Here is a 22,625-nt window from a genome sequence, read left to right on the forward strand (position 1 = left end):
CCTTGACCAGTAATATCAATAAAGAGCACCATGTGCATCTCCTTGACCAGTCATATCAATAAAGAGCACCATGTGCATCTCCTGACACATCACAGGTCAATTCATCAATCAGTCATATCAATAAAGTATAAGTATACATACTCTTTTGATCCCGTGAGGGAAATTTGGTCTCTGCATTTATCCCAATCCGTGACTTAGTGAAACACACTCAGCAGGGAACACACATGAGGTGAAGCACACACTAATCCCGGCGCAGTGAGCTGCCTGCTACAGTGGCGCTCGGGGAGCAGTGAGGGGTTAGGTGCCTTGCTCAAGGGCACTTCAGCCGTTCCTACTGGTCGGGGTTAGAACCGGCAACCCTCCGATTACAAGTCCGAAGCCCTAACCACACCCGTGGGGACAGCCGTGAACACACACACACATACATATGCATGTTTTTTGTGTTTTCTTATGACGTGGACACACACACACACCTCTCCTGCACCCCTTCTGTAATTTTGTCACTGTGCCCATTTCATACACACACATATTACCGGTTAACTTGTACTTCTCTACAAAGTCAGTTAGTTCCTCATTTCAATCTAAACAGCGACATTCGATTGAAAAGCATCTTCTTGAACAAGCGATTGAATTGGCACAAGCCCCACTCCCCCACAACCGAACAAAGGCCGCTTCTCCTCTCGCTCCTCTGCATTGGCAGCCTCAAGCTAATCATTGCTCTCATTTATGTTGACAGAGCGAGTGTTTTCGCGTCGTTTCAAAAACACAAATTGCCGCTAAATTATATGTTAAGATGCCCCCCGCCTTTTCCTTCTCTGACATCCAAAACCCAACCTAGCCAAAATTCTGCCCTAATGTGTCACATATATGTGTAATTTCAATGGGAGCTCTCGTGCGCGCCCGCGCTCTCATTAATCTGTCCGCGTGCCTTTCATCGCCTTCACCAGCGCTGATTGCGTGTCATTGTTTTGGATTCATTTATTTGAATACTCACCCTATAATCAATGTCACATAAATAGTGCGGGAAGAATAGGCGAGCTGCCATTTTCATCAGGATGCTAACAAAGTGCGTTTAGTGTTCCCGCTGACTTTTCCCCGTCTCCTCCATCAGATCCACACAATGCAGATCAGACAAGTCATGCAGTCTCTGGCGCACAGCCGAACTACATTAGAGCATTAAACACCGAATTAAGTAGTGCATTTTAGTGTGTGTGTGTGTGTGTGCGCGGGCATGCATATGGCCTACTTCAGTCTCTCTCTTTCTCACACTTACACACACTCTCACACACAAAGACACACATACATACACAAACACACACACATGGTTTCTTTCTTATCGGTCCATTCAGTACAACGGCTAATGACAAAATAGCTCGTTAATTCCTGTAATTACAGTGGGATTGTCTGAGGGAATTTGCGAATGGCAGCGTCTCATTTTGATCAGAATGCCATAGCCCGAGGGCTGGCTTTCGCTGTGCTGGATAGACAGGTCAACGCATTAGCGTCGGAGTGGCAACACAAGCCAGACGTTGAAGATGGCACACACAAGCGAGGTAAAGACGTGAAAGCGAGCGCGTCGGATGGAAAAGTTCCCTTTCAGATACGCTCGCCTTTTAACTCACTTTCACTGAAGACTTTCGCTGAAGAAGGCCATCCGGGGCGCCGTTATATTGTCTCTGTCTTACAAAGGAGACAGGAAGAAATGAGAGATGGCCCTAATGCGTGGTGTTTGCCATATCCAGAGCCTTTAGTCACAATAACCAGTGCGTAGGCTTCCATTGACGTTACATTACCATTTAGCCTATGTTTTCAATTTACAAATTAACTATAAGAATAGCCTACATAGGTCTACATTATCAAAGATAATTATATAATAATAATGAATATCCAAGAGAAGCAGAGGTGTTGCGTATTAAATGTGGTAACATTAAAATAATGAACGACACTCTCAGATTATAACCTACTGTCTGAAGTGTACGTGAGCATCATTAGTTCCTGCCCGACCAACTGTTTTGTTTTGGGCCTATCCAGTGAGCTACACATAGGCTATTTACTGCTGGAAAAAAAAGTCTGATTCGACTGACATCCACCAATGCGCTTGTAACAGCCGTCTCGCCCAGCATTGTTGTGCTTATGATCTGACAGTTCCCATTGGCCCTTCCTACTTCACCGTAGGCTATTCACACATCTCTGTGTGAGAAAGATAAATAATAATAAAAAAAAGTAAACCTGCACTGCGCGGGGTTGAGTGTCTCTTCATGAGCACTTGTGTTAAAATAACACACATGCCCGCTATGATTGATTCAGAAGTGGTTGCGTTTAGTTTCATATTCACATTGTTGGATCATAAGCGAGAGTACTTGAGGTTGGGGGTAATTAAGGATCCGGACGGAGAGGTAAAGCTGTGTGTTAGGCTGTACTGTGGGCTGCCAGTTAAATAGCCCGACGCTGCAGTCCGCTCCGGCTGCGCTGGAAGTGCAAGAAATGATTTTCGTTGATCCATCTCTTCATTTGCATTTGGGCGCACCGATCCTTGACCCTGACACCGCCAAAAAATTAACTCACGTCCATTTGCGCCAAAAGCCGCAATAGCATCATTCAGTTTTGATTGACAGTTGAATTTAGGCCTGTTTTGACTACTCGGGGAACATTTCGGTTTTCGTTTTTTTTCTTTCTAAAGTCAGGTGATTAGACCAACTCTAGACCACATGGGGTAGGCTAGGCCTACTACGAGGCTTAAGAAGATAAAAAAGACTAAGCAAAGCCTGACATTATTCTTAACTTTGTAGAGACCCTTTTAACTAGAATTTTTTTAAATATCTTAATTGTGCAGTTAATTTATTGTCACAATAAATCAAACGGTTAGGGTAAGAAAAAAACATAAGCCATAACAAAGTTAAATGGCGGTAAATTCGTATCTGCACTCGCAAGAATGCGTGAGGTAACTGGTGCATCAGCGTAGCCCATTTATTGCAACTGGGTGTCCATCTCTGAGGAACAATGAATGTCCTTTATTGCCACTAGATGGCAGTGTTGCTTCTTAAACAAACTTGTTCCCTATGTCGTTTGCTGACCGCCCATATCCTCAGGCCAGTCTTCATGAGAGCTGTTGGAAGTTAGAATTTCAGGCATAGGCCTAGGCCTACACTACCATTACAATTCAAGTCAGCTTTATTCGACTCAGTATTGCTGTAAATCCTATTATAGGAATTCACTTTATGGCTAAACAATTGAATTTGGGAAGTGAGAGTTTCTGATGCTACACTCAAGTGGAGGGGGGAAGGAGAGTGTAGAAAGGTTCACAGTTGGACTGACTGCACTGCATCTGGACACATGGAGACTGTGGAACCGGTACACAATCAGAACCAAACACGGCCCTCACATTAGCACGGTGTCTAACCAATCACAGAACCATACCCCTCATTAGCACTGTCTGCTAACCAATCACAGAGCCATACCCCTCATTAGCTCTGTCTGCTAACCAACCAATCACAGAGCCATACCCCTCTCATTAGCACTGTCTGCTAACCAATCACAGAACCATACCCCTCATTAGCTCTGTCTGCTAACCAACCAATCACAGAGCCATTCCCCTCTCATTAGCATGGTGTGCTAACCAATCACAGAGCCATACGGTACCCCTCATTAGCACTGTCTGCTAACCAATCACAGAGCCATACCCCTCACATTAGCAGTGTCAGGTAACCAATCACAGAGCCATACCCCTCATTAGCATTGTTTGCTTTGCACTGAGCTTATTAATTTATTCCATCATTTCACCACCACAGCAGAAAGGACCTGTCAATCCAAGCAGTTTTCTGTAGTGATAGCCTACCTCTGCAGCACACACACACACACACACACACACAAACTCTCTCTCTCTCCTGGCAATTAAAGAGCTTGTTTCAAAGGTACCGGTATTCAAAAGTCTAGACTCAACAAAGTCTGTGGTCTTAAATGGGACATCTACTGAGCAGTACTCACCTATGCACTCAAATACTGCACGGCATGATTTATGGTTTTATGGTTACTATGGTTACTATAAACAGTTATATGACAAGTTGTGTTACAGCAAAGTTATGAGCACATTTACGGTAAAGTGAAATTGGCGAGAGAGAGCGAGAGGTGCCATCAGTCATTCATGAGTCTCCACAGGTGCTATTTGATAAGACTGTGGGAGATTGTGTGTGTGTGTGTGTGTGTCATTCTGGAGACAGTGCCTATAAAAGACTCTACCGTCCATGACCTTAACCCAAGCTACACAATGGCCATGCCATGTTGATGCCATATTCATTAGGAAGTGGATGCATGTGACCTTCAGAAAAATGATTTCATTTGTTAGAGGCTTACAGAGGTTAAGTGGGCACTTGAGTCCCATGTTAAGTCCCATGTTCAAAACAGGCACAGTCAAAGCCAAGCAGTCAAGGAATGTCAAACTAGACGCTGCCTGTATTCACTGGGCTTGTGTGGCACAAGTAGCTGTAAACACAGCATGCACTTATTAAGGTCTCCTGTTAAGGAGAACATTTACGCCAAATAGGCAGTGAAGGAAAGCATCTTTAAGGGCTTCACAATTGAAAGTTCGGGGCCCAGGTGAATATATTTTCTCTGGTTTGGAGAAAATATACAGTACATGACAGCCGTGGATGTAATCCATGTAGGAATAGCAAATGGCATAGACAGACTAGGACAAACGGTCAATTCCCTCAAGCCACTCAAGAGTCAATCTCGACCTGCATGAACGAAGGCCAAGTAGAACAGCAAGAAGAGATCAGAAAGGCACAAAGCAATATGTTTAAATACATTTAGGTTTTATTTGAAGACAGTTGGATGGTGGATACTTGGCATTTAGAGATTGCAGTTACAGTTGTTCCTTCTTTGTGTGCAAATGGCAAGAGCAGTAGACTAGTCCAACCCTATAGGACCTATAGGTGCACGAGCATTAGACTAGTCCAACCCTATAGGTGAACGAGCAGTAGACTAGTCCAACCCTGTAGGTGCACGAGCAGTAGACTAGTCCAACCCTATAGGACCTACAGGTGCACGAACAGTAGACTAGTCCAACCCTATAGGTGCACGAACAGTAGACTAGTCCAACCCTATAGGTGCACGAGCAGTAGACTAGTCCAACCCTATAGGACCTATAGGTGAAACACACTGACTGTGCTGATGAAGAGCAGGGGACAGAGAAGAGGATAACAGAGAGGAGAGGGATGGAGAGAATAGAGAGAAGAGGAGAGGAGGAGAGAACAGAATAGAGAGAAGAGAGGAAAGGAGTGTAGTGGAATTGAGAAAAGGAGAGGAGAGCGAAGCCATCCTGAGAGGAGTGAAGGAGAGGAGAGGAGAGAGGAGGAGAGGAGATATGTGAGGAGAGGAGAGGAGAGAGGAGGAGGGGAGAGGAGATATGTGAGGAGAGGAGAGAGGAGAGAGAGGAGATATGTGAGGAGAGAGGAGGAGGGAGAGGAGATATGTGAGGAGAGAGGAGGAGGGAGAGGAGATATGTAAGGAGAGGAGAGGAGAGAGGAGGGGAAAGGAGATGAGTGGAGAGGAAATATGTGAGGAGAGGAGCAGAGAGGAGAGGAGATATGTGAGGAGGGGAGAGGAAATATGTGAGGAGAGGAGAGAGGAGGAGGGAGAGGAAATATGTAAGGAGAGGAGAGGAAATATGTGAGGAGAGGAGAAGAGCGGAGAGGAGATATGTGAGGAGCGGAGAGGAGATATGTGAGGAGAGGAGAGGAGATATGTGAGGAGAGGAGAGGAGAGGAGAGGAGTCCCCTGCTCCACTGCAGTGCCCTCTCTAGAAACAGAAGAAACTGGGTCAGGGAAAGAGTCCGTCTGACCTGGTTAACTGTGAAGCCACATATATATGATATACAGTATGTGTTTAGTCAAGACTCTAACCTACACATACACCAATAAATTATTGTGAAATGAGTGTGTCTGTTGCTATGATCACACAAAACCTGACACACATTTACTGCGTCAGAGAGAATCAAAAACAAAACACAGTAAAACATGATGTGAAATATATTTATACCTTTTATGTCAGTTTATAATACATTTGACATCAAATTATTTGAGTACAAAGAAGCTGTAGACTGAGTGTATTAGGTGGAACATCTTAGCTGCACACATAAACATGGTCCAGGGTGAGAGAGGAGGACACAAATAAACATGTTCCAGGGTGAGGACACAAATAAACATGTTCCAGGGTGAGAGAGGAGGAGGACACAAATAAACATGTTCCAGGGTGAGAGGGGAGGAGGACACAAATAAACATGTTCCAGGGTGAGAGAGGAGGAGGACACAAATAAAGGAAAAATGGAAAGAAGTACATGAGGACAGAAACTGGAAAAGTCGACGCAGCACAGTTGGCTTTTCCATTGCTGTTTGGCAACAGTTATCGTACAATGGTGCTATGTTGGGACACCCTCACACCAGCTCTGTAAGTTTCACACACACACACACACACACGGCGAGCTCCTCAGAGATCTTCAGGGATGGCGGTGGACATGTAGAAGAGCACGTGGGGCCGTTGTGCAGCTCTTGCTTGGAGTCTCAGGGGAAGCACCAGTCACCCCCACTTCTGTTGCCATGGGGACCCCACTCTCAGTCACCCCCACTTCAGTTGCCATGGGGACCCCACTCTCACTGACAGGCTGAGTGACTTCGTCCTTCAAGGTTGAAAGGTCATGTTCTGAGTTGCCATAGTGACTAAACTCACTCAATTAAGGTCAACTGTTGGATGAGCAGGTGTTAGGATATGCTCAGGAGTGTGTGCGTGTGAAAGTGTACGTGTGTGTGTGTGTGTGTATGTGTGTGAATGTCAAACATGCACACATGCCAGTGGACTAGGCATTTCTTAGTTTATCACTTCCTGGATCAGGGGAGTGGGTGGGGCTAGGGGTGGTCCATGGGAAATGGGGAGTGGCTTCAGATGGCATTGAAAGCACAGTCCCTCTTGGTGAAGATCAATCCAAATCCCCACCCACCCCGTATCCCAGCAACCCTGGGCGGCTCCAGTGAGTGAGGAAGAGCAGTGGGATAAAAGAGCAAGAGTCTTCGTTGGTCACCAGGTGTGCGACTCTCATGCGGGCCGTGCATAGCTTCAGAGCAGAGCCATAGGACATGGGGGTGAGATTACACGGATCAGCGAACACACAGTTCACTCTTTAGCTTTAGCAACTGCAGAGACAAGCAAGGCGTCGGCATACATTATCAACCAATCAGAAAAGAGATCCCCCATGCTTCAGACGAGGAAGGAAAGGCTCCCATTGGACCATTTTCAACAGTTTGCCTCCAAACAGCCAATGATGTGACTTCTGAGATGCAACACAAACGCTAGCATTCCATTGGTTAAACTCTGCTAAAGAGAACACACTGTCCAACCCCCATAAATCCTCAGAGCCTATCATATTGCAGCCACTTGAGGGGTCTTTGGCAGCCATGCTTCTAACTCATTTCTAAGAAGCCGAAGGGATTCTGATATGTGACAAGGTCAAATATTTAGGCACTATTCTGATTATAAGATTATTACATTTCCAAAGGCCTTCCTAAGGACATACCTAAGATTGAGTTTTCAGACCGTGTTGTCTGTATGTCGATATGGTGATATCATTCTTTGCGATAAATGTTTTCAGGCATGCTATGTCAGCTGCTTCCTGGAAGAACGCTGTTTTTTCAGATCGTTTTTAGACATTTTAATCAGTCAGTGCCTAATGGATCCAATTGTTTACATACACCTACTGCACTGCAAGATTTTACACAAAAATGTTTCAAATATTAAAAGTGTAGCGTTTGTTACTGTTCTGGATAAAAGATGCAAAGGGATGAGTCTGAGAGTGATTGTGTGAGTTGGGTTTTTTATTGAGCATTTGGGTGTGAGGCGTGGAAGCAGATCCTCTGTGTTGTTGAAGCATGATGCTAAACACAAAGGGCTAGTGCGCCTGATCGCGCTCATTAGCGAGTTCTGCTATTGCTCATAGTAAAGGTTCAGGAATGATGGGCACTACACAACCAGGGCTAATAGATTAGCACTTACTGCTGAAACCAAAACACAGAATCCCTCAATTCAAACCGCACAAGCACAAGCATTAGTCCTGTTAAGGGCAAAAGGTATTCAAGTTTTTTTTCTTTCTCTTTGAAAAAAAAAAAAAGTAAAGTTGATTACAGAACCACATTTGGGCATCATACATTCTCTCATCTTTTCTCCCTTTTCTGTGTTTACTATATATATATATATATATGAGCTGGTGAGGGTGATACACATGTGCTTGTAACACACAAACACACACATGCGCACACACAAAAGCCTGCGCACACACACTCATACAAGGATACAAGTGCACACACACATATTCACTCAAACACACAGCCACACGGTTCATGCTCTGCTTTTAAGCTGCTAAAATAAGGCTAAAAACCTGTACAATATTCTTTTAAATACTGTATATACAGAAATAAACAGGCATATTTCAAACGTGATTAGTTAACTTGAGGAAGTTTGTCCTGCACTGCTCTCCACCCCACTGGCTCCAGTCAGTCACTGCATTCAGTCACAAACACAAACACAAACACAGCTCAGCACGCCAGCCAGTGAGTGGACAGCCATGGCTTTTTCATTAGATTCACTTTGCACACGTAGCGATTAGCAGCAGCTCCTATTTCCTCACAATGACTGATGCTGCGATATAAAATACTTCACATTCTAGGATTTTTCTTTTTTCAAATCAACATGACTGAATGGGGAGGGGATGGAGGAACAAGCTTCAGCGAGGAATGCGAGAAAGGAAGCACGATAGACGTCCTGTCAGTGGACAGAATGGACAGAACAAGAGGAGTGGGATTCTGTCACAAGACGCCGGAACGGAGTGATTTGTGAGGAAGTGAGAGGTTCGGAAGTTTTTGGTGAGAAAAAGTTTGGTTCTACGGTAACCATAGTTTCAAAGCTGTGTGAAAACTACAATTCTAGCCAACATGACTCATAAGACGACTACATCTGGAATTGTGCAAAGAAAACTAAAAGGTTGCATTGTATATTACAAAGCCCTTGAAACATTGTAACTACGCTAGCCAGGACAGTGTGCTACAGTAGAACACAAAGCGTCAGGGATATAGAACCAAGCGTCAGGGACATAGAACCAAGCCTCAGGGACAGAGTGCAGGAACATAGAACCGAGTAGGTCTATCTGGTGCTACACGTAGACCATTACGGACTCACACTGCGCTAAATGCTAGAAATACAATCCAACATTGGGTTTGTAATCTACAGAAATCAAAAACATAGAGACTCTGTACAAGAGCGTGAGCAAACGGCACACCGATGGCACCAGCCAGTGCTGATACGGATGCAGCTGCCCCTGCGTCATGAAAACAACACACACTACAGGTGAAATCCTCTGGACTAGAACACATGCAGGTGAACTCCACCGGGGTAGAACACTAGAACAGCACCTGCAGGTGAACTCGTCCGGACTAGAACACTAGAACAGCACCTGCAGGTGAACTCGTCTGGACTATCGGCCAAGGCTAACTCCACCGGGCAAGGCTAACTCCACTGGGCAAGGCTAACTCCACCGGCCAAGGCTAACTCCACCGGGCAAGGCTAACTCCACTGGGCAAGGCTAACTCCACTGGGCAAAGCTAACTCCACCGGGCAAGGCTAACTCCACTGCCCAAGGCTATAGTAACTCCACTGGGCATCACTGAGCCCTGTCAGGGCTTCTTCTGCTCGTGAGCGAGCTGGAGATTAGCGCCAGTAACCTCAGAGTGGCCAAGTGATGATTAAATCAACTCCGTGCGGGAAACGTCTTCTGATGCCTGTCGGACGTTCCCCTCGCCCAATGCTGACAGGAGCTGCTAGGACACCCCTGCTAACTGTACTGTGATTTCATTGGTCCATCTCCTGGTGTAACTGAGATTGGGTTACCATGGTGATACCAGTCACGGCTGCAAACCTCCGCTTTAGGATGACCTCACAGCACATCTATTCTGACAAAGTGTGTGAGAGAGAGAAAGATAGAGAGGAGAAGAAACCAGTCAACAGATAGAAAGATAGATAGATAGAAAGATAGATAGATAGATAGATAGATAGACAGATAGGAAGGCAGCAGCGGAATGACATCTCCTGACTCCGCAACAGCTGGATCTGATAGAAAGCTAAACTACAGGAAGCTAAAGGAAAAGAAATGATCTACACACTAAGAGAGAGAGAGAGAGAAAGATAGAGAGGAGAAGAAACCAGTCAACAGATAGAAAGATAGATAGATAGAAAGATAGATAGATAGATAGATAGATAGACAGATAGGAAGGCAGCAGAATGAATGACATCTCCTGACTCCAAGAACAGCTGGATCTGATAGAAAGCTAAACTACAGGAAGCTAAAGGAAAAGAAATGATCTACACACTAAGAGAAAAGAGAGAGAGAGAGAGAGAGAGAGAGATGGTGTGAAGGAGACGTAAGGACAGTGGGTGCCTCTAGTGTTAGAGTGAGAGGCTTCACAGACTCAGTCAAGAAATAAACACAAATGAAACAAAACGAGAGCAATAACGACGGGTTTGACATTCAGACGACTGTCCCTTTGAGGGAAACGATGTGTGTGTGTGTGTGTCTGTCTGTGTGTGTGCGTGTGTGTGTGTGTGTGTGTGAGTGTGAGTGTGTGTGTGTGTGTGTGTGTGTGTGTGTGTGTGTGTGTGGGAGGGGAGGGTAGATGAGTAAAAGATAGTGAAGGGGACAGGGATCTCTAATGGTGTTGTGTACTAGAACTCCATTTCCCATAATCCCTTTCCCCCCCCCCCCCCCGGGCCCTGCTGCAGTCTGCTCTACTGGCTGAGGAAGTCAATGCTGGCCTTCACGCTGCGCGAGGTAGCCACGTCCACAGCCATGGCACGGATCTCGGTGTCGCCGAACTGCATGAGCGTTTGGATTTCACGTCGGGTCGGTCCGCCGCCCGGCGCCGGTGGGGGGGGGTCGGTGCCACTCAGATCCAGCCGCAGCGTACCACACTTCCGGACCCCTGCGTCGGTGATGAAGCCCACCTGCTCCTTCTCGGCGCAGTACACGTGGATGACGATGACCTGCTGCGAGGGCTTGGCCGGCGTGTAGCTGCGCTTGACCGTCTCGCCCAGCGCCACCGACTGGTCGGCCGCGATGAAGGTGTCGAACACGTCGGTGCACCAGCGCGTGCCCTCCTTGACCAGCAGCTTGTCGGCCGGGTGCTTGCCGTCCACCCAACGGTTGAGGACGCCCACGCCGTAGGTGAGCGGAGAGCGGCGCACCTTGATGATGCCGGGGTCCAGGCCGAAGAGGACGGCGCCCTTGAGGATGGTCAGGCCCACGTCGTGCGGGATGATGATGCGGCTACGGCCCTGCAACATGTCCTGGACCGCCTTCTGCAGCAGCGGAGACTCGGCGAAGCCGCCCACCAGGAACAGGAACTTGATCTCCGTCACCTCGGGGCGGTCAAACAGCTCAGCTGTGAGAGGGGGGCAGTAGGAAGGACGGAGAGGAGGAGGAGAGGAGAGAAGAGGAGGAGGAGGAGGAGGAGAGGAGGAGGAGAGGAGAGGAGGATGAGAGGAGGAGGAAGAGGAGAGGAGGAGGAGAGGAGAGGAGAGGAGAGGAGGAGGAGAGGAGGAGGAGAGGAGAGAAGAGGAGGAGGAGAGGAGAGAAGAGGAGGAGGAGAGGAGAGAAGAGGAGAGGAGGAGGAGGAGGAGAGGAGAGGAGGGAGAGAGGAGAGGAGGAGGAGAAGAGGAGAGGAGAGAGGAGAGGAGGGGACAGGACAGGACAGGAGAGGATGAGCAGAGGAGAGGAGAAACTTCATCAGTTTAGTCCATTTCATGATGAGTTACTGAAGCATGAGATGTTTTAGGAGCACCACCACCCACACATTACATCACTACTCACTGGAACTCCTCCCACACGTGACATCACTACTCACTGGAACTCCTCCCACCCACATGTTACATCACTACTCACTGGAACTCCTCCCACACGTGACATCACTACTCACTGGAACTCCTCCCACACGTGACATCACTACTCACTGGAACTCCTCCCACCCACATGTTACATCACTACTCACTGGAACTCCTCCCACACGTGACATCACTACTCACTGGAACTCCTCCCACCCACACGTTACATCACTGGAACTCCTCCCACACGTTACATCACTACTCACTGGAACTCCTCCCACACCACACATTACATCACTGGAACTCCTCTGCGGGTGATGAGGCTCATAGTTTAGAATGTGCAAAGCCAAAACTGATCTGAAATATTGTGGACTTTTAAATGGTGTGTTTAGTTTAATGTGTTCTGGGCTTCAGTTCCACTGGGTGACTCCCTTGTACACACACACACACACACACACACACACACACACACACACACACACACACACACACACACACACACACACACACACACACACACACACACACACAGCAGAGGCCAGGGCTGAGTGACCTAGATTTACCCCGCCCAAGACTCCATGAATAATTTAGATCATTTATTTTAAGAGGAAGAATTGAAGAGAGAGAAAGAGAGAGAGAGAGAGAGAGAAAGAGAGAGAGAAAGGAAGAAAGAGAGAAAGAATGAGCGAGAAAGAGAGTAAAAGAGAGAAAAAGAGAGAGAGAAAGAGAGAGAGTGCCCAGGGGTACTGTTCATCTCCTGAATGTCTCCTCTGAGATTTCAAAATGGCACATCACCCTCTTCCACCCTCTCTTTCTCTCTCTCTCTCTCTCACACACACACACACACACACACACATAAGAATATACTTCCCTCTTTATATCTCTCTTTCTGACTCTCTCTCTCACGCATACAAGGAGTGAATACACACAGCACACACACACACACACACACACACACACACACACACACACACACACACACACAGGGGTGAGAGAACGCGCAAACACAGCACTGTGTGAGAGCTAGCATAGCTGAAGGTCATTTGAGGGCATGACCCGATGCAATGTCAATATGCTGCACCGCTGACTGTGTCCTAAAGGTCAAAGTGATCACAGCATCATGATCAACGCAGTTAATGTAGACATGGCAGTTACAATGACTAAGAGCTACAACCAACTGCAGTTAATGGACCACAACAGACACAGAGTGAACAGACAACAATGTCAAAACAACAGACCAGTGTGTGGACAACTGCTACTGCTGGTTAAAAAACATCTCAGATTTCAGCTTTGCTGCTTTCAGGCCAGCTGAGTGTACTTAATGAAGTATATATAGTATAAGTATATATACCCTTTTGATCCCGTGAGGGAAATTTGGTCTCTGCATTTATCCCAATCCATAAATTAGTGAAACACACTCAGCACACAGTGAACACACAGTGAGGTGAAGCACACACTAATACCGGCGCAGTGAGCTGCTTGCAACAAAAGCGGCGCTCGGGGAGCAGTGAGGAGTTAGGTGCCTTGCTCAAGGGCACTTCAGCCGTTTCTACTGGTCGGGGTTTGAACCGGCAAACTTCCGGTTACAAGTCCAAAGCGCTAACCAGTAGGCCACGGCTGCCCCAAACAAAGTGTTGGGTGCTGTGGTTGTCTATGGGGATAGTGTACTAGATAATGTGGTTCTTTATGGGGAGCAGTGTTGGGAAAGTTACTGAAAATTAGTAATTAGTTACAGTTACTAGTTACTTCTTTCAAAAGTAATTGAATTACCTTCCCAATTACTGTATATCAAAAGTAATTAGTTACTAGAGAAAGTAACTTTTGAGTTACTTTTAAGTCTGCTTAAAATGTCAATATTAACAGTACTGTCACACAATAAACCTAATTTTTAGATCTATTTATTGTAGTTTCAACGGGCCTTCAAATCAATAGCCTTGTGCATGAGTTCTCAAACTTTTTCCGACCACAAAACATTCTACAATGCATGAAGGCCTCCCTGACCTTGTTTTGTGCCACCCTCACCATCTAGGTGGTTTGATAGATATGTACAGCACACTGCCTACTGCTTGCCTTCTACTACTACTAGTATGCATGGTGGTGCACTGACACTGAATTCTGCAATATAGTTATTATTTTCATTATTATTGCAATCCTTCTGTAGGCTACATGGAATGAGTTCAATGGGATGTAATGTGAAACAATGTTAAATGGCTTATTTTCAAAGCAGTTATTGTCTGCTCACACACACATACAACCTTAGGTTATCCTCATCCTGCTTTGAACACAGTTGTATGATATAGCATTTTAAGCACCACCAGTTTGGGAAAAGCCTGCTTCACAAGTGCTGACCTACCGAAATAAGTTCTAATGCGATCCGAGGGTTTGGGGTTGTCGCAAGACTATGCAGAAGGTTACTCTTCGGGCTGATAAGGTGTTCCAGAGAGAAGTTGCATGTTCTGTCGAGACAAATGAATCCATAACACCACGGACGCCAATTCCGATGTAAACATACTGTGCAAATAACTCAAGTCGCTGTATTAATACGGTAGGCTATTTGAAGGTTTCTTTATCTGGTGTTTTAAATCTGCATTTTTTCCTCTCGAGTTAAACGCGGTGCTTGCTCGTGCCAAGGCTATATATAGGCTACTGTATGTAGGCCTATTGGTGTTGTGGCGTGGCTATGTTAATGAGAAATTGATATAACGAAGCTTTTGTGCAATAGGCGAAAAAGAGCAGAGATAAAATAAACAACAATGCGCTTTTACTGTAGTGGAGCTTACGAGATGGAAACGAAAGGGAAAAGGCTTTTAAGATGCCCATTTAAATTGTAGCCTAGTGCACCCGCGGTGTGTTTTAGCATAAATAATGAAATAAGGAGGAATGTGAGGAGGCTCCTATTAAATGTAAAGAATGCATCTGCAATCTAAACATGTACACAATCGCTGGAAACACAGCTAATGTCGGGAGACGTTAGATCAGAAGCAGCAAATGTGCATCTGTCATCTTGTCTGCAGTCGTTCATTCAAGATCAACAGAGTAACGCAAATAACAAACTCTTTGAAATTTCAGTAATTGTAATTGCGTTACTTGATTTACAAAAATACTTCGTTACATGCTCGTTACCACTAAAAGTAGTGGAATTACAGTAACGCGTTACTTTGTAACGCATTACTCCCAACACTGATGGGGAGTAGGGGCGGGCGATATGGACAAAAAATAATATCTCGATATTTTTTGTGATTTTGACGATAACAATAATTAGTCGATATCCTTTAAAAAAAAATTGTAAAAGTCTGAGTTACTTTACAGCTCATTATTTATGAATAGCATCAATACAATAATAACCAATAACCTAACCTGTGACTTTTTAACCAAATCAACCAATGCATTGTCACTCTATGACACATTTCCAATTTTGCCCCCACTTGTGTGTGTGTGGCAATGACATGGTCTAGCCAGCTACATTAGAGAAGATGACTAGGCCTAACAGTGTCTCAAGAGAAAGTCTGAAGCTGAAGTTCCTTTCAAAAACCTTTACTTAGGATTCACTGTAAAACTAAGCAGACCAACAGAGTACATCTCAGTTATTCCCTTCGATGTTTTGTTTAAGAGAAATCATGTAGGCTAGCATTCCAAGTTACAGAATAGAAACTAATGCGTTAGCTTATGGCTAATGTATATGAGAAATCCTATAGAGATGCTAACGGTTAGCATAATCGATACACGTAGATATTTAGAGCGAACTTTAGTCCATTTACAAAAGGGTTACATGAGAAGAGTTATTTGTTTACAACTGACTACTAAAATACTCAAAGGCAAATGTTTTCTCTCCATATAATACCATGTAGGAAAAAAGGACTGTCTCATCAATGCTACGTGAACAGAAGTAGCTGCACAAAATCCCTTGTAGGCTACGTCTTGATCTCGCTACACAAAATAAACATTAGGCCTGCGTGTGACAACGTGGACCCACTAGCGATCATGTGACACTTGCTCTGCTGCAACGGGGCTTCTCTTGCATACACCTCCTGGATTTAGTGAATGTCTGGGGTATCAATGCGTGATTTCGAGTGTTTTTCCCCCATTTAATTGTTTTTCCCCCAAGTAATTTAAATACTCGATAATGTAAATTTGCACATCGTTAAAACAACAATCACGATATTATCGCAGACGATATATATCGCCCACCCCTAATGGGGAGAGTGTACTAGATAGTGTGGTTATCTATGGGGATAGTGTACTAGATCATGTGATTGTCTATGGGGAGAGTGTACTAGATAGTGTGGTTGTCTATGGGGAGAGTGTACTAGATAATGTGGTTGTCTATGGGGATAGTGCACAAGGTAGTGTGGTTATCTATGGGGAGAGAGTACTACTGTAGATAATGTGGTTCTCTATGGGGATAGTGCACTAGGTAGTGTGGTTATCTATGGGGATAGTGTACTACAGGTAGTGTGGTTGTCTATGGGGATAGTGCACTAGGTAGTGTGGTTATCTATGGGGAGAGTGTACTAGATAGTGTGGTTATCTTTGGGGATAGTGTACTAGATAGTGTGGTTGTCTATAGGGAGAGTGCACTAGACTAGATAGTGTGGTTGTCTATGGGGATAGTGCACTAGACTAGATAGTGTGGTTGTCTATGGGGAGAGTGTACTAGATAATGTGGTTGTCTATGGGGATAGTGTACTAAATAATGTGGTTATCTATGGGGATAGTGTACTAGAAGTGTGTGCTTCAAATGTAAAGCACTTTGAGCTGCATTCTGTGTATGAAAGGTGCTATACAAATAAAGCTTATTATTATTATTGTTATTATTATTATTATTATTATTATTATTATTATTATTATTATTAGATAATGTGGTTGTCTATGGGGATAGTGTACTAGATAATGTGGTTGTCTATGGGGATAGTGCACTAGGTAGTGTGGTTGTCTATGGGGATAGTGCACTAGACTAGATAATGTGGTTATCTATGGGGAGGGTGTACTAGATAATGTGGTTGTGTTTGCAAGATACTGTGGTTCTTTATGAGGAGAGGAACTTACTGAGGTGATGGATGATGTGGTCGATGGTGGGCTTGTTTATGAGGAGAGGAACTTACTGAGGTGTTGGATGATGTGGTCGATGGTGGGCTTGAAGAGAGCGTTCATGGCATCAGGGTTCATCCTCAGCATTCCCTGAGAGGACCACTTCACAAAGTCCACACTGGAGGTGCAGAGACAGAGAGGGAGAGAGAGATGAAGAGAGAGATGGAGAGAGAGATGAAGAGAGAGATGGAGAAACAGGGAGATAGAGAGAGAGAGAGATGAAGAGAGAAACAGGGAGATAGAGGGAGATAGAGAGAGAGAGGGGAATGGGAGATAGGTAACGAGGGAGATAGAGAGAGATGGAGAGAGAGAGAAGAAGGAGTGGGAGAGAGAGGGAGAATCAGCAAAGTCCAGACTCCGGGCACTGACAGGCACAGTGACAGTTTGGCCAGTGAAACAGCAGACAAATGCAGTCTTGTCTACAAAACTTCGAGTAAGCTCTTCACACACCCTGACTAAGGAGAGATGGTCCAATCTATCTGTGGATAGACAGACAAGTCATGCTAAATAGCGCTTGAGCTTATCTGAACATAAAGCTTATTTGAATATGAACATGAAATGCAACTTGATGTGAGCTGCAGGAGTGGAGTGGTGAGTTAACTTTATCATAGTTACAGCCTTTAGCTCCTGAGATGAGTTAGCTTTATCATAGTTACAGCCTTTAGTTCCTGAGATGGGTTAGCTTTATCATAGTTACAGCCTTTAGCTCCTGAGATCGAGATGAGTTAGCTTTATCATTGTTACAGCCTTTAGCTCCTGAGATGAGTTAGCTTTATCATAGTTACAGCCTTTAGTTCCTAAGATGGGTTAGCTTTATCATAGTTACAACCTTTAGTTCCTGAGATGAGTTAGCTTTATCATAGTTACAGCCTTTAGTTCCTGAGATGAGTTAGCTTTATCATAGTTACAGCCTTTAGTTCCTGAGTAAGCATCCACGTCCCGTAACACTGTGCGTGCTTCAGCATACTGGAGAGTGGCCAGCGAGTAACAGGACTGGATTTATGCAATTCTCTATATTACAGCAAGTGGGAGAAAGACCTCGCAAGGCCCAAAGAGCTGATCACACATCTGGCTTCAGTCAGAACGAGACTGGTCGGACATCAGAGATGCTACATTGGCCAAAGCTATAATAACACATAGGACCAAGGCTGGACACACACAAACTGCACTGTCCATGCAGCCAAGCCCACACAGTCATACTTCCCACAGATCTCAAATGCAGAGACTGTTAGCATATGCTAGCTCAAATATGGCACTCTGCCAAGGGTGGCATAGTTAGCATATGCTAGCTCAAATATGGCACTCTGCCAGGGGTGACATAGTTAGCATATGCTAGCTCAAATATGGCACTGCCAAGGGTGGCATAGTTAGCATATGCTAGCTCAAATATGGCACTCTGCCAAGGGTGGCATAGTTAGCATATGCTAGCTCAAATATGGCACTCTGCCAGGGGTGACATAGTTAGCATATGCTAGCTCAAATATGGCACTGCCAAGGGTGGCATAGTTAGCATATGCTAGCTCAAATACGGCACTCTGCCAGGGGTGGCATAGTTAGCATATGCTAGCTCAAATATGGCACTCTGTCAGGGGTGGCATAGTTCGTTCTGTACATTGCATTTTGCACATCATTGTGGGTACCAGGGAAGTTGTGGTGGACTATTGCGCTCTCTCAGTGTCTACTGTATGTCTGGGGCCAAAATTTATTGTTGGATGTTGTACTGTCCTTATCGCTGTCTTGTTGCTGTTCTGTTGCTGTATGTTGTCCAGGGTAGCAAATTAGTTCCCCCTCTGGGGATTTATAAAGTTAATCCATTCATCCTTCGATCCAAAATGAAACTGCACTCAGCAACTGTGCTTTCTCCGGTCTTAATCGATACTGCGATCCCTTTACTCCTCCTGGGGTCCAGAGAAAGATGAGCCCGTAATGACCAGGGCAACAGACGGATGGGTCACCCCTGTGGTGTCGGGTTCCTGTGGCCGGTGTCTCCTAACAGACGTTCCCTAGAGCCGAGGAGTTCTGGGCTCACATGAGGACAAGATGACGCCATGTACCAGGAAAGCAGGAGGCCCTCAGGGAGGGCACTCAGACAGTCAGTCAGTCAGGCAGACGGATGGACGGCACTCAGACAGACCCACAGACAGACAGTCAGGCAGACAGACAGACCCACAGACAGACAGTCAGTCAGACGGATGGATGGACGGACACACAGACAGAAAGGCGGCACACGTTGCTCCCTGTTTGCATCCTGGTCCACAGAGAGCCTGGTAGAAGCCAGAGAGAGAATCACGACTGGACCACGAGAGCTAAGGGTGCCAGACAGTGATGTCATCAACAGTGATGTCACCGTGAACCAATGTAGACTAGCCACGCCTGTTAATTTTGTACAGACCTGACCATAGAATTAGAAAGAGGAAAGAATGGCCATTTGTATCCTATTTTATGTGGCCATAACAGAACAACAAATTCATAATTTATATTAAATCACTTAGGCATGATGGGGCTTGTTGTATTATGGGCTATTCCATGACTATTAAACATCAATTCTCATCTTAATGCATTATGGACTATTCCATAACTATTAAACGTCAATTTTCATCTTAAAATGCATCAGTGCACTGACTAGCATCCACAGATATAATCCAAATGAGATCCAATAGAAGATTATGTTAATGGAGGAAATATGCTGTTTCTGTCTAGTCCAGTGCAACTGTACACACCTGTCCACTGTGGACGTGATGCGTCAGTATTCCTGATCTAAACACTGAGGACGAGTCCTGTGCTCTGCACGTGTAAGATGGCCGCTGGGCCGCTGAGGGCTGGGAGTCCGTTAAGTGAGCGTCCCGCTGTGTCATTAGATCCCGTCCAGTGCCGCAGAGCAGAAACTGATGACCGAGCAGAGCAGCCTCCCTTCGCTGGCCACGGGAGACTCCGTAATGAGGCTGTGCGATGCACACAAAGTGCTTAGCAAGCTGACAGGAACAGCACACTATGACCGTGGCGGAGAGATCCGGAGGAAGGAGATGACCGCTCACTTAACGAGACATTGAGAAGAGCGCAGACAGCTCAGACAGCTTGTGTGTGTGAACAGATGATCTGTCTCTGCCCATCAGGCTGACCTGGTCAGGCTGGGATCACAACACACCTGTTCGGAATCGAGAAAGGCTGATGAACAAGTACAGGCAAAACAAGCTGGTGGTAGCGTAGTAGCTAAGAAACTTGGCTAGCAAGCTGTAGGTGGTAGTATAGTAGCTAGGAAACTTGGCTAGCAAGCAGTAGGTGGTAGTATAGTAGCTAAGAAACTTGTCCAGCAAGCAGTAGGTGCAGATGTCGTGGTAACAGAAGGCTGTGGTATCGGCAAGATAAGCTATGATATTAGAGAGCAGATGCTAGCGTTGGTGGAGGTAGGATAAATGGATGTGACCTGGTCTCTTGCTCACTGGATAAATGGATGTGACCTGGTCTCTTGCTCACTGCATCAAAAGCGGATCTGATTTCTGCTTCTCCACTCTGCTCCGAAACACTGTGGCTCATTGAGATGAATCATGAGGAGACACTGTGGCTCATTGGGATGAATCATGGCTTAATGAGGAGACACAGAGCGCCATCTCCAGTGAGAGCCACCCTGTCTGCCTTCAGTGGCCTATCGCTTCCTACCCTCCATCTCTCTCTCCCCTCCTCCACTCTATCGCTTCCTACCCTCCATCTCTCTCCCCTCCTCCACTATATCGCTTCCTACCCTCCATCTCTCTCTCCCTCCACTCTTCCACTCTATCACTTCATTCTCCATCTCTCTCTCCTTCACTTCTCTCCACTCTATCGCTTCATTCTCCATCTCTCTCTCCTCTACTCTTTCTTTCCACTCTATTGCTTCATTCTCTCTCTTTCCTCCATTCTCATCCCTCCTTCATTCACACATTCTCTCTCTCTCTCTCTCTCTCTCTCTCTCTCTCTCTCTCTTCCACTCACTTGCTCTTGCGGAGGGCATGCTCCACGCTGTGCCCGCGGAACTTCTTGTAGTAGTCGATGAAGGAGAAGGGCAGGTTGATGTTGAGTGGGTTGGTCCGGTCCGGCGCTGCGGCCCGCTTGCGAGACTCGAAGGCGATCATCAGGTCCACCCAGGCGGCTGGGCGCTTGACCTTAAACTGGTCAATGAAGTCCTGGCCGAAGATCTTACACAGGAGCTTCTCAAACTCATAGTCAATACCGATAGAGCCATAAGGGCCGCCTGGAGAGAGAGACATGAAGAGGAGAGAGAGAGAGAGAGAGAGAGAGAGAGAGAGAGAGAGAGAGAGAGAGAGGAGAGAGAGAGAGAGAGGAGAGAGAGAGAGAGAGAGAGGAGAGAGAGGGAGAGAGAGAGAGAGAGAGAGGAGGAGAGAGAGGAGAGAGAGAGAGAGAGAGAGAGAGAGAGAGAGAGGAGAGAGAGAGTGAGGAGAGAGAGGGAGAGAGAGAGAGAGGAGAAGAAAATGAGCAGGTGTGATTGAGGAGGTTATTGAGGAGCAGGAGAGGATCATGGTGTCAGCAGTGATCCATAACCCTTTAGCAGTGACCCATAACTCTTAGCAGTGACCTTTGACCCTGCAGCTTACCTGAGGCTTTGTACAGCTCCTTCAGGTGTCCCTCGGGCATGCGGATCTGATGGACCGTCAGGTCCACTGTACCGCCACCGCAGTCCACCACCACGTAACGATCACCTGGGGACAGGGGGTCATTTGGGGTAGGAAGGGACAAATACAGAACATGGCTTGCGTGCGTGAGTGTGTGTGTGTGTGTGTGTGTGTGCGTGTATGTGTCTGCATGTGCATGTGTGTGTGTATGTGTGTGTGGGGGGCATTTAGGTATCACTGGCTATGTGTCAGAGGTGCCCCAAGTGCAGAGGCTCACAGGTAGACGTTGAGACAGGTACGGAATGCTTGGGGTTTGAGATGGCACTCTGGGATGTAGCTTTTTAAGAGGGATGCAGATTAAAACACCGGTCCAGGTTAGGGTCATGATGACCATGACCTAACCTCTCACTGCATTCACCTCTGGAGAAAACACCAGGGTTCCGTCGCACATTGATGACCTCATAGCTGTTGTACATGGATGACGTGACAGAGAGATTATTCAGCTCTCAGACCCACCATACACTCTGACTGAGGCATCATTAAGATCACTCTCTCACTGAGTCAGAAGTTAGGCAACACACTCTCACTGAGGCGTGCGCAGTACACTCTCACTGAGGTGTGCGCAGTGTGCTTCTAGAACGTTCTCCGGTGAACACCAGGCCGCGTCTCCTGCGGTTAGGAGAGGTAATGTTCTTCCCCATGACTCAACTAAGTCTGTGTGTGTGCTTCATTTGCTACAGTGAGCAGCGTGACTCAGCTAGGTCTGTCTGTATGTGTGTGTGTGTGTTGCATTTGCTGCAGTGAGCAGCAATGATGTACTTCACCATGACTCAGCTATTTTGTTAGTACCTCTACTGTACCATGACTGAACTAAGTCTGATGATTTTTTTGTGTGTGTGTGTGTGTGTGTGTGTGTGTGTGTGTGTGTGTGTGTGTGTTTGTCTGCGTGTATGTGTGTGTGTGTGTTCGTGCGTGTGTAAGTGTCTGTGTGTGTGTGTGTACGTGGTGCTGCATTT

At 46.1% G+C, this 22,625-nt stretch overlaps 1 protein-coding gene across 4 annotated transcripts in view; it reads right to left on the minus strand.

Annotated features, from left to right (window-relative positions):
• Positions 1 to 10,793: 10,793 nt before the first annotated feature.
• hspa12a (heat shock protein 12A) overlaps positions 10,794 to 22,625 on the minus strand; it is a 78,141-nt gene continuing 66,309 nt past the window's right edge. For all 4 annotated transcript variants that reach the window (XM_048270024.1, XM_048270026.1, XM_048270023.1 and 1 more), the window contains 4 exons: positions 21,592 to 21,696; positions 20,972 to 21,230; positions 17,017 to 17,120; positions 10,794 to 11,475 (listed from right to left, as the gene is read on the minus strand). In XM_048270024.1, the coding sequence (XP_048125981.1) occupies positions 10,823 to 11,475; positions 17,017 to 17,120; positions 20,972 to 21,230; positions 21,592 to 21,696 (1,121 nt within the window). In that variant the 3' untranslated portion in view covers positions 10,794 to 10,822. The remainder of the gene's footprint in view (positions 11,476 to 17,016; positions 17,121 to 20,971; positions 21,231 to 21,591; positions 21,697 to 22,625) is intronic.

The sequence above is a fragment of the Alosa alosa genome, chromosome 18, assembly GCF_017589495.1.
Source record: "Alosa alosa isolate M-15738 ecotype Scorff River chromosome 18, AALO_Geno_1.1, whole genome shotgun sequence".
Classification (NCBI taxonomy): Eukaryota; Metazoa; Chordata; class Actinopteri; order Clupeiformes; family Clupeidae; genus Alosa; species Alosa alosa.